General features: G+C 35.4%; 2 protein-coding genes across 2 annotated transcripts; both read left to right on the top strand.

The window, feature by feature from the left end:
• Positions 253 to 1,076, top strand: LOC18603451 (monothiol glutaredoxin-S10). The gene has a single exon (XM_007035442.2). The coding sequence runs from the start codon at positions 520 to 522 to the stop codon at positions 826 to 828; it is 309 nt and encodes a 102-aa protein (XP_007035504.1). The 5' UTR covers positions 253 to 519; the 3' UTR covers positions 829 to 1,076.
• Positions 7,066 to 12,424, top strand: LOC18603450 (serine/threonine-protein kinase CDL1). The gene is made up of 5 exons (XM_007035441.2): positions 7,066 to 7,548; positions 8,429 to 8,628; positions 8,863 to 9,052; positions 10,593 to 10,984; positions 11,145 to 12,424. The coding sequence occupies exons 1-5, from the start codon at positions 7,407 to 7,409 to the stop codon at positions 11,763 to 11,765; spliced, it is 1,545 nt and encodes a 514-aa protein (XP_007035503.2). The 5' UTR covers positions 7,066 to 7,406; the 3' UTR covers positions 11,766 to 12,424.

Genomic DNA, 12,655 nt, shown 5'->3' with positions numbered 1-12,655 from the left:
TTGGTTAACATACCGCACTTTCGGCAATGCCCTTGGCTTATCCATACGAGTTATCGAGATTCTAATCTAAGGACAACTAGTTGAATAGTTTGAAGAAAACCACACAAGTCACTATCAAATCAAGGGTGATTTTGGGCGAGGGCATCAATCCAAATATCTCAAGGAACCTTCACCTTTTCCTATCCTTTTCCTCCTTTCTTATTGCATTAACATTATGACAGATTTTCTAAGCTCACCTCCTTCATCAGGGCCTGGTCCTATATATACATGTTCATGCAGAGCCTCGAATCCATCACAGACCAAGCCTACTTCTTTCCAACGAAGTAATTAACCAGCATTTGGTCCAATCTCCAACATTCCCTTGGAAAAGTTTTCTTGATTATTTCCAATATCACTATAATCCCAAAGCGTTAGTCATCTTTGGTTGTGTGCATTTTCTTGAGCTATATAAGCTTGAACCACCATTCACATTTCGTAAACCTTTTAGCAGCTCACGTTCGAGAATTAATTTGATCGATCATGGATCGCGTGGCAAAACTGGCATCACAAAAGGCGGTGGTGATCTTCAGCAAGAGCTCGTGTTGCATGTGCCATGCAATCAAGAGATTGTTCTACGAGCAAGGGGTTAGTCCAGCAATCTACGAGCTGGATGAAGATGCCAGAGGCAAGGAAATGGAGTGGGCTCTAGTGAGGCTAGGCTGCAACCCACCGGTTCCGGCAGTGTTCATTGGGGGAAAATTTGTTGGCTCTGCCAACACCATCATGACCCTCCAGCTCAATGGTTCCTTGAAGAACTTGCTCAAAAATGCAGGAGCCATATGGCTTTGATTAGACCGGATGTTGCTTCGGATTTCTAAGTGAAAAATAACTCAGTTTGTATTTTCCTTTATATTAGCATACCTAGCCGGCTATACCTTGTACTGACAATAATCTATAGAGTTTAATGTATCATATAATATATATACTTGTCATGCTTTGAAACTTAATTTTTTGGAGCCTACTCTACGAGTCAATGTTCTTAAAGTATTTGTACTACTACTATTTCAGAACAATGGTAAATATAATGTTCTAAGGGATGGCCTTTCCTCCTTTTGGTTGACCAAATAATTCTTTCAAGTGGTTGTTTGCTACCCTGACATTAGCTCAAGCTTAAAACCAATTACAGGGAAGTATTCGTATTGAAAACTGTAATGCCTCCATTACTACTGATTCTGTCTGGCCATTGAACAGCATGAAAAGCAGATGCAATGGGAAGAATAATGAGCACTGCAAAGATGCCAATTAATTAGGAATTAAGTCTGTTTGCTGCCATAAATATTCCAATTCCATGAAAGGGCGCCACATATATACACATAGAATCCAGTTAAGTCTCCTTGATGATTTTGCATTTTCTTTAGAATCAACTATGAAATACCCCATATATATACACTTGGCAGAAGCTTAAACAAATTTAACAATGTCATATGCATATATTCTTTGATATTAACCAAAAAAGGTCGATTTTGTCCTTGAATTATATATTCCTGTTAGTGTTGTTCCATCATGTATAATGAAAACCCTTCTAATCCTTGAGAGGTTCATCCAGAAAAAGAATTAACAGCATATTTAAGTCTGTATTCCAATTGCATCATTTCCTCATTTGGTTTTCCAATATATTTAAATAATCCCAAAGTATTTGAAGTGAAAGTTAGCACTTGCCATTGCCAAGCGAGAAAGTTCTTCCTATTCTGTCACCTCGGGGTTTTTTGCCCCTTTCTTTCTTTGTAAAATCTGGCCTTTGCCAACCACTATGCAAAGTGATTCTACATTTTCTTTTAGTAATATTACTTTTCCTTTTTCCTTTGTGTTAGGTATAAATCAGGATCAATCATTTATTCCCTATTAATCTTTTTTAGATCAAAATCTTTGTCCTCAGCATTCTGGGGTGAGGGGTTTTTCTTTTTCTTTTTAACTCTTTCAAGCAATAAATATATATTAATGCTGCCAAAGAAGAATTAATCCTTATGCAAAAACATTCCATCATTCTGTGCCAAAGGGGAAGCCTTGATGTTGGAGAATTTGCTTCCCTACGTCACGTCTTTATAAAGTCTGTTTGTCATTTTCAGTATATAGTAACATCTCATGGACCAAAAATTAATTAATCTCTTCTTTATTATATCTCTATCTTACACATAATCCTTGTGCAAAGTTGTGGCTTCCATGGAAATTCCTGTCAGTAGAAATTTCATGTTTCTGCTGACAAGCATTAGTCAGATTATAAGCACATGATTAAGATCAGTAGCTATCTCTTTCAGACATCCAAGTTCATCTTCTTTGAGGACATGAAAAGGAAGAAGATTGTGATGAAAAAGTAACTTAGAAAACAATAGCCACTATTTTGAGAATTTTCTCCTTTTGGGGGTATATATCCACAAAAAGCAGCAGGGTTTGATAAACTAAACAGATGGCAGTTGTGCAGAATCTTCATCAACCTGATGAAGCCTTCCCCGTCCCAATCTGCTGACTTTATCCATGCATCATATTAGGTTCTTGTTTGATTTCAATTTCCTTCTTCTTTTTTGATTGTTCCTTTTCATTTTCAATGTATATCAGCAATGCCCAGTGGATTCCTGTGGACAGAAAGCTTGGATGTTCAATTCCCATTTTCCCATGACTAATGCTTCTTTGTGGACAGAAAATACAGAGTGTTTTGATCCAAATGTGTTTGGATCAGCCAGCTTCATTGAATCTGCCATGACATTTTCCATGATTACTGCTACATGTTACTCACCTTGTCTCATCAACTAGGATAAAGTTAGACATGTAAATTGAAAGTTGACTGAAATTTGGATTGTGGTTGGCAAAAAAATCAGTACCAGATTCAACACAACATACTCAGAAGCAAAAGATATACATGATCAGTTAATCACTATCTCGCCGCAATGGGACTGAATTTTCCCTTGATTGATAGTCAAGAATAGCAGCATGGAATTGATATCTTTATACATATCTTAGTTGAGATTTCTGCGAACTAATTATTATCTACAGAAACCTGAGAGATGCCAAAGGAAAGAGAGGGAAAAACCACCAACTGGGATACCTTAGCTTTATTTTTCTTAGATGGCATGGCATTGCCCGTATTCTTCCATTTTCCAAAAAAGCTAGATTGGCAAATATTCATCCTGTCTAAGGAGTGATGGAATTGATTCCATTTTATCTTATAGTACAAAAAGATACTCCATTCCTTTTACCTGAAATTGAAATGCATAGCATTTTCTCTTTCAGCTGCAGTTTTCGATCAGTACCTTTGTGTATATACAACATAGTTACTTAGAAGCTAGAACTTGGCTACCAAGAGGCAACACTCCTCTAGAGAAATCTAAAAGTCAAATATTTGGTGAGCCAATGATTTGTTCTTCTATGATAAAAGAAAATGTGAAAATACTGAAATTAATACAAAGAAAATGTGAGAACCAAAAACTAATACGTATAATTCAATTACTTTGAGTGCCCTATGCGTCCCTTTTTCAGCTTTTATTTTATAGGTAAGTAAAAGTTTTACAGCATTTATGAACTCCTATGTAGATACTTTCTAATTTGGTTCCTTATTAAACATTTCCAACAACTCCTATTAAATCTTGCTATCATGTCTGACCACTTGTCTCTTGACAGCAACGAGCCAATGATATTCACTAAATCTGATACAACTACCCAGATAAGCAAATGTCTGGGTCTCTCACATATGTTGGCATACTGGATTATGACTTAGTTTTGGGTTTGGAGGAAATACAAACATGCTTTAAAATTTTCTTTTCTTTTTTCTTTTAATGATTCCTCTCGTTCTTGTCTTGCTCATTACAATTTTTCCAGAAATTTTTGCTTCTGTTTTTGTGCAAGAGTAAGAGCTGTTCCTCGGCCTCTTTATGCATTGAATTCTCTTTGGGCTCAAATTAAAGCCCAAAAAGAACTGAAAGAGCTGGACCTAGGTATTCAAGATTCCATAATTTTCATGTAACTCATTGCATTAAAAATAAAATCTTTAATTTTTAGAGTTAAATTTATAAAATATACATTTAACTTAAAATCAATTGAAAATAAACAAAAAAATCATTATTATATGCATAGGTTGGAATAATTTTAAATTAATATATATGCTTGTTCTTAATAGGAATACTATATATGTTAAAGATTAATTGTTATTGGGAAAAGCATTGAAGAGAATATGAACTCTATGGTGTTAGCTCTTTGCTTTTTGGCAATGAATAATTAATTTAGCTCTAATTCCCTCGTTAAAGTCTTAATCAACCCTTTTTCCATTTTCTTTTTAATTATAAACAAAACAAAAATTGGCACAACTTGAGCTTTGGGCCAACGAGAACCACGTGAATATATATACATATACAAGTTTCTATAGAGGGGTAGGAGGGTAGTATGCATATCATTGGTGAAAATGATAGCCCTAGAGAATGACAAACTAGCTAACCAATATGGTCATCAACTTAACATGCTTATTGCAAATCTCTCTTTTCTTTCTCATCTTCCAAGCTCTAGAAAAGTCTTAACTATGAATTAATGAGGTTTAATTAAGTGTGAACCTGCTCGATTTTACCCGTCAACGCTACTGATCATATGAGGAAAACGATTGAACTTAATTTTTTGTTAATTTGGGTGTATTTGTCCAAATTTTACTTCAATTTTACGTCTTGAATTAAGTTCAAATAAAAATAAAAAATATGCACATGAGAAAATTATAAATCACCAAATTAATTAGGACCAAAAGAAAGATAAAATTTAACGAATCAACTCGTTAAAATTTGCATAAATTTAATAAAGTACATGTCAAAAAATTCATTATATATATCTTGATTCATATTTGCTTATACCTAATCTCTAGATTTTGAAAGGAGAATATTCAACATGAGTGCATTACATATGAACCATGGTCACTGCTTTTTTCACCTTTTATATGTGAGAAGAACAGTAAAGTCAAAAAAGTTTGGTTGATTGAGATGAAAAAGTACCCCCCATAAAAATAAAAATAATAATAATAATTGAATGTAAATGTTGTTGACTGTCAACCAAGTTTGATTTCTTTTCTTTTTCCAACAAAGAATTATTAAGGATTCTATACTCCCACTTTGATTTTGAATCAAATTCAAGTTGGCAGTCGGTGAACAGCCCCCCCACAAATCTTCCACACATTAAAGTAACTTTAGTTTATATCATTTAATTAAGTAAATTTCCCCATCACATTAAAAGTTTGGGTGGCAATGGCATTCAAAAAACCCTATCATGGATCCAAAAAGGAATTCCAATTGTTAAAATATCATTACTGTAATGTTTGCTAATCAAGGTACGTCTTAATTTCATAAATCGAAGATCAGGTTTAAGTTTATATTTGATATATTATTAATACATCAAATATAAACCCGTGACGGGTTCTCATTCCCATATGCAGGTCAAATGGAGGAGGCAACTTGCTGGAATTGGTCTTACGCAACCAACATCATCAGAAGAAATCAAGTTCCCAAAGCAAAATGCAAGACAGCCAAGGTTTGGTTTGGTTTGGTTTGGTATTCTCCATATTTCAAGGATGTGGAATTCATTGCTTTCCACCCCAAAAATATAAAATAAAGAGAAAAAAACTCAAGTACAAATGCAAAAGCTTTGAAACAGAAACAAAGTGTGAGCAATCCATATGCATGGGGGGTGATGACAAATGGCCCTTTCCTTTCTTTATTATTAGATTTTTTTTTTTGTTTTTGAGCACATGTTTTGGTGTGCCCTGATGAGTCTGCAAAGCCTCTCCCACCCACCATAGAAAAAAGCTTTAAGAGATAGTGGCAATGGAATCAGGTTTTTAGGACCAATAATTTTGTGCATTTGGAGCTCAAAGATGATGATCATCATCTTCTGATCGAAGTTGGTGGTACCCAAAAAGAGAAAAATGGTCCCAATAAAGTTAGGGAAAAAAAAAGTTCCCATGGTAAAAAGAAAATTCTACTGCCATAATTGTTATGCATGGATAACTTAGCATCAAAGCTACTTCCCTCAAAGATTCTTTAACCTTCCCAATTCCAAGCTCAAATTCTTAGCCATTCTTCAAGTGTTTTTAAACCAGTAAAATTATTGTCGGTTAAAATCAGTAAAATTACTGTGGGTTAATACTCTTTTCTTATTTTTAAAATATTTTTTCAGTATTTTACTGTCACGGAAATTATGATAAAAATTTTGATTTTGATGTATTTTATATTAAAATTTAAAAAGTTTTAATATTACATAAAAAATATTAAATACAAAATATTGTTTTATCTGGCAATTTCCATCTTTAGTGCCCCAATTAATTGGGGACCTATGTATATAAAAAATATATATATATATATAAAGTATTTTCCTTTTCTGTAAAAAAAAGAATATTTTAAAATTTAATTCGTACAAATAATAATTTTTGTCAGACTACTGACATTCCAAAATTTTAAAAATTCAAAAAAAAGGGCAAAATGAAAACATTGTTGGATCGAGCATCATGACGTCACCATCTGTTTTTTCCCATCGCACATCCAATCGCCACCTGATCCGACGGCTCAGAATTCGAAACTCTGCACAAAGGAGAAAACACAGAAATCCAACACACCGAATCACGACCCCCCCTCCCCTTTCTTTTTCTTCTTTCTTTTAAATATTTTTTTTATTTTAATTTTTTAAACATGTGTTGAGAATGTCCATCACAAGTGTGGAAGCACATCCTCTTAGGTGGGACCCACACTTTTTTTTTATTTCCGACAGTGATTATTATTATTATTATTTAAATTAAAATTAATTAGTAATTAATTAATTTTTTAACCACAAATGGTAAATTTCACCCGAAATTAAAGGGTAAAAAGATTTAGTAAAACCGCAAAGAATAAATACGAAGGCTTTTGCTTTACACTAGTGAGTAGTGAGTCAAGTAATTATGGGAAAATAAATTTACCTTTCACTAATTACTTTAATTACTGGATAATTTATGCATAAAAAATACTTTGTAGCCTCCAAAATTCGCTTTTTATTTTCCATTAAATTAAACTATTTATTCATTTCTTTTCTTTTCTCTTCTTTTTCTTTTTTTTTTCTCTCCTTTACCTTCTCGTCTTCTTACACAGCATAAGTTTTTTTTTTTTCTTCGATTTGTTGATCTGCCACTTTGGTCTCGATCTTTGTCTTAAATGGGCACTTGAGATCATAGAGAGAGAAACTAAAAGAGAGAGGATTTCGAAGAGGGGGAAAAAGGAGTTGGTAAAGATTGGATTTTGAAGGGGAAATTTAGAGATGGGTTTTTTTTTGTGAGAAGGCTGAAAGTGGAGATGGTTTGGAGTATTTGTTGAAGAATTGTCTTAAAGTTTGGGTTTTTAATTCTGGGTTTTGTTTGATTTGTTTGGATTTTGATTATGGGTGGGTGTTTTCCTTGTTTTGGATCATCAAACAAGGAAGGGAGTAATGGTGGGGGCACTGTGAAAGAACTGAGCAAGAAAGATTCAACTAAAGAGGGCTCAGTTGGACAGTCTCATCATGTTAATAGAGTTAGTTCAGGTAAAAAGTTTTCTTTTTCTTAGCCAAATTTTACTCTTTTTTTTTTCTGTGTCGTTTTAACTTGTTGGTTTTTTGATCGACTGGGGTATTTGAATTCTCTGTTTTTCTTGGTTTTGTTTTCAAGTTTTTGATGTTGGGTAGCTGTTAGAATTTGTTTCTAGTTTGATCTGATACATTTTTGGTTGTTTTGGGGTGTTTGATTGATTGGGATGGTTTATCAAATTTTATGTGTCTTTCAGCTTTGAGTTTGCTGTTCTTTGATGAATTGTTAGTTAGTGGATTTGTTTGTTGGGAAACTAGTTTGAATTTTACCCAGATGGAGGACCTTAGGAGTTATGTGGGAGATCTGCTCGTAGTTTTAGGAACGCTGATTTTCCCATTTTCTTGTAACTTATTGTTTATCGATAAAGTTGAGTTTACATAGTCTAAGTGCTAGTAAATGCATTTTAAGTACAAATTTGGAATGTTCCCACAAATCATATAGAATGTAGTGGAATAAAGAATTAAAAGTTTGCCTGAGATGTTTTCTTCTTCTATTTAGAATGTAAAATGCAGTGTCAAAGTCATAAATTTAGAATTTCATTATGTAATCGTCTAGGAGTTTCACTATCATGGTTAATTTTGTTTGCTAGAGAGACGAGATATGTTCTTATGAATAAGTGTATTTCAGTGGACAATTATAAGGGTTCATCTCCATTTTTGGGTGACTCTGTTTTACAATGGTAGCATATACTTGCAAAGAGCAGTTGTACTCACTTTATGCAACAATTGCAGGAACATGGCGTTAAAGTTTTGCTTCACTCTTTTAATTGTAATTCTATTTTTCTCTACCTTCCTTCTTTCATCTTCTTTAGTGTATCTGATTCACTTCTTTGAACAGACAAATCAAAATCTCGGAGTGTTTCTGATCCTAAGAAGGAGCCAACAGTACCTAAAGATGGAGCAACAGCAAATATTGCAGCACAAACATTTACATTTCGAGAGCTTGCCGCTGCCACAAAGAACTTTAGGCCAGAATGTCTATTGGGAGAAGGGGGATTTGGACGTGTTTACAAGGGCCGCTTGGAGAGTACAGGGCAGGTTTGTCACGGATACTTGAAATAGATCTCCAAGACTCTGTATTTAAACTTGTTCTTACGTTATATAATTGTGCTTAAGTTGCTTGCATCATCTGATAGACTTGGGATCCCTGTGATGTTAAATATGCTCATTCTGTCAGCTTCTTAATATGTTACCGTTTATTTTGAATTATGGGTGTGAAGAATGTTAATCATGTAGTTTAATTTATATTTTAATAATTGTTTATGTTTGCAGGTAGTTGCTGTCAAACAGCTTGATAGAAACGGCCTTCAGGGAAACCGAGAATTTCTTGTTGAAGTTCTCATGCTTAGCCTCTTACACCATCCAAACCTCGTCAACTTGATTGGTTATTGTGCCGATGGGGACCAACGCCTCCTTGTCTATGAGTTTATGCCTTTAGGGTCATTGGAGGATCACTTACATGGTAAGGTTGCCAGCCTTTTGGTGTTCATGATACTTGCAGTCTCTTAACACTTGTTTTAATTGCACTGTCAACTTGAAAACTGAATCACACACTCAGGATATATTTTAAAGTACTTTCATGTCAGTGAATGCATAATTGTTTACTTTTACCTGACGAGGCATGCATCTAGATGTCAGGTGCTGCAATTTTTCAATTGAGTGAATTGCAGCAGAAAGTTTGTTGCATTAATTACCAAGTTATTTATTGATGAAGCAGCATTGGATTGATTTTGGTATGACAATACTTCATTCTATAGAGTTCTTTCAACAGGTGGCAAAGAGTTGTAGAAATTTAATGAAGGGAGAGTGGTTTTTGTTTCACTGAATAAATGGTCTATTGCTGATAGATTTTAGCTTCGTCTACACTACTAGATGATATATAACCAGACATTCCATTGCGTTAGTGCCTGATCTCTTCCTTAACCCCATTTTGAGCTCTCCAAAAGATTTTTGGTATATTTTGAAGCATTGCTTGGCCATTAGGTTGAGGCTGAATTTTGCTGCTTTTTCTATGCTATGGTAAAAAGGAAATTGTGGGGTTCATCAAAGAGATGGCCGAATCAGTTGACCTATGTCTATGCAAATGCTAGATGGCTGGTAAAGGTTATTAAGTTGGATGATAGTTCAACTTGATATGTGTGGCTGTATGCTGGAGTGTGCCTACGTATGCGCTTTTTACGTGTTCGGTGATGTGCATCTTTTTCTTTCTCATGGTAGAAACCAAGATTGTTTGCATAATGAACAAGGAGAGAAAATCTATATATGTGTATAAACATAGAGTTCTCTGCTGGAGAAAATCTATATATGTGGATTGCCTAATATTCAATATGATTTCACAAGCTGCAAAGTTGGTTTAAGTTTCCATTGGTAAAAAGCTAACTTACATTTTGCTGAACAAGGTTGGTAGTTAGTTGTAAATTGTTATTTGCAATAAAGGGGAGATCATGAAGTAAGTAAGTTAGCAAAGTAGCTCCTTCAGGAGTTTATAAGACCAGAGGAAAGGAAATATGGGTCCCCTTATCAAAACAAACCTGTGACTCTAGGCAGCTTCCTAACAGCTCTAACATTTTTCTAAGAAGCTAAAACTCTCACAGCATCAATGAAAAATAAGGAGCAAATGTAACTTCACTTGTTATTATGAGAATGTCCCTGGGATGTTGTTATTTTTGTGAGAATAAACGTACACACATGAAAGGAAATATCTCTAAGTAGCTGGAGATCAAAGTCTTCACTCTTAATAGTAGGCAATCGATAAGGAATCATCTCATCCTTGAAACTATTCTGTGGGGTTGGGTTTGTTACTTGATATCCCACCGTGAGTATAACTTAAAATGCTTTTCATTAATACTCTTGTATTTGAGGTTGCACTCAACATTGGCTATAAAGATTCTCTTCAGTGGCATATTTCACACTCTTTTCATTAATGTGATATCATGTTAGAATTAGAAAATCACACTTTGGATATACCACAATGATTACCTTGTTTTTGAATTTGTTTGTAGATCTTCCACCAGACAAGGAACCTTTGGACTGGAATACAAGAATGAAGATTGCAGCTGGTGCAGCCAAGGGATTGGAATACTTGCATGATAAAGCTAATCCTCCTGTCATCTACAGAGACTTGAAGTCATCTAACATCCTTCTTGATGAGGGCCACCATCCCAAGTTATCAGATTTTGGGCTTGCAAAACTGGGTCCTGTTGGTGACAAAACCCATGTGTCCACACGTGTGATGGGCACCTATGGTTATTGCGCTCCAGAATATGCAATGACTGGCCAGCTCACTCTAAAATCTGATGTCTACAGTTTTGGAGTGGTCTTTCTTGAGCTCATCACAGGGCGCAAGGCCATTGATAATACACGTGCTCCTGGTGAGCATAATCTTGTGGCATGGGTAAGTATCTTCCTTCTCCCTTGCGATGATTCAAACATAAAGAGATTTCTTCCAAAACTTAAATTTATGCTTACGCACGAATGACTGTTTTATTTTGTTTGTTATTGCTTTTGAGTTTTCTTGTACTTCTTTTCTATCTTGTGAAAATGGGGATTTGTAGGCACGACCACTTTTCAAAGATCGTAGGAAGTTTCCAAAAATGGCTGACCCACTACTGCAAGGTCGTTATCCAATGCGAGGACTATACCAAGCTCTTGCAGTCGCAGCCATGTGTTTGCAGGAACAAGCTGCTACAAGGCCTCTAATAGGTGATGTTGTGACAGCCCTTACTTATTTAGCCTCGCAAACCTATGACCTAAATGCTCCCAGCAATCAGAGCAACAGAGTTGGTCCATCGACTCCAAGACTGAAGGATGATCGAAGGAGTATGGGAGATGGATTAGACAGCCCAGATGAGCGTGGACAGCATGGTTCCCCTTCCACCCATAGAAATTCGCCTGATTACAGGAAGAGGAATCATGCTAGGGAAATGAGCACCGGCACAGAGTTAGGTAGGAGTGAAGCTGGTGGGGGGTCGGGGAGGAAATGGGGTTTGGATGATTCAGAGCGACAGGAATCTCAGAGAGACAGCCCTCTGAATGCTGTGAGAGCAAGGGAAACTCCACGTAACCGTGATCTTGATAGAGAACGTGCTGTTGCAGAGGCTAAAGTATGGGGTGAGAATTGGAGGGAGAAAAAACGGGCGAACGCAATGGGTAGCTTTGACGGTACAAATGACTGATGCTTGCCAGAATAGTAATCCATGTCAATTTGCTATTCCAAAAGCGAAGACATGTTATATCATTTTTAAGGGTCGTCAATGGAAAAGAAAGAGAAGGAACATTGGAAGATACACGCCGTCCTTTACTGTCGAGTTTCCATTTCTACCCAGGAAAATAAGAGTTGATGCATGTATCCAACTTTGACTGTTGTTGCTTGTCCTTAATATCAATTCATGTAGTTGAGTATGAAACTGAATGCTTCAATTATGCGGTTGAAGGAAAGGAAGAGAGACACACAGTTAAAGAAGGGATGGGGAGAGAGCGGTTGGATGAGTTTTGGGGCATTCACAGGTAAAAAAGGATTCCGCCTGCCGAGAATGTTGTATGCAACATGTTAAAAATTCTTTAAAAAAGGTGTTTTTAGGGTTTTTATGAGATTGATGTTACAGGAGATAGTGGGAGAAGTTGTCTAATTTTTGCCCCAGATTATAATATATAATATATATAATATTATTATTGTCTGTACCTGGGGGGAAAAACTTAGTGGCTTTTGTGTGGGGTGTCTCAAATCTCAATTGGTGTTTACATCTTGTACTAAAAAAATGCTGTTCCTTGTGTACGGATTTCTGAGTCCTTCCTGTTTTCGGCTTATACAAAGAGGTTTCCACTATATTTTTATTTTTCATGCCTATATAATGTAATTGCTTCTCCTTTCCCTTGTTTTTACTGACACACTGGAGCTACACAAATTTATTGTTTGCTGACATACAAAGAAACCAGTTAAATAATTCTTTCAAATTATTCCCTACCTGCGTTAGTACTGGACGAACTGGTCAAAACCTTTTTATGTAAATTTTGCCAGCCGGTAAATAAAACCAAATTTTAAATTTTTGATACAAAAAATTAAATA

The sequence above is a fragment of the Theobroma cacao genome, chromosome 4 (genome assembly GCF_000208745.1).
Source record: "Theobroma cacao cultivar B97-61/B2 chromosome 4, Criollo_cocoa_genome_V2, whole genome shotgun sequence".
In the NCBI taxonomy this organism is placed as follows: Eukaryota; Viridiplantae; Streptophyta; class Magnoliopsida; order Malvales; family Malvaceae; genus Theobroma; species Theobroma cacao.
The sequence above is the reverse complement of the archived record's forward strand: the minus strand, read 5'-3'. Positions and strand labels throughout refer to the sequence as shown.

Coding starts and splice junctions, on each gene's coding strand:
- LOC18603451 (XM_007035442.2), top strand. CDS start 520: ATGGATCGCGTGGCAAAACTGGCATCACAAAAGGCGGTGGTGATCTTC.
- LOC18603450 (XM_007035441.2), top strand. CDS start 7,407: ATGGGTGGGTGTTTTCCTTGTTTTGGATCATCAAACAAGGAAGGGAGT. Junction 9,053..10,592: donor ATTGGAGGATCACTTACATG/GTAAGGTTGCCA, acceptor ATTTGTTTGTAG/ATCTTCCACCAGACAAGGAA. Junction 10,985..11,144: donor AGCATAATCTTGTGGCATGG/GTAAGTATCTTC, acceptor GGGGATTTGTAG/GCACGACCACTTTTCAAAGA.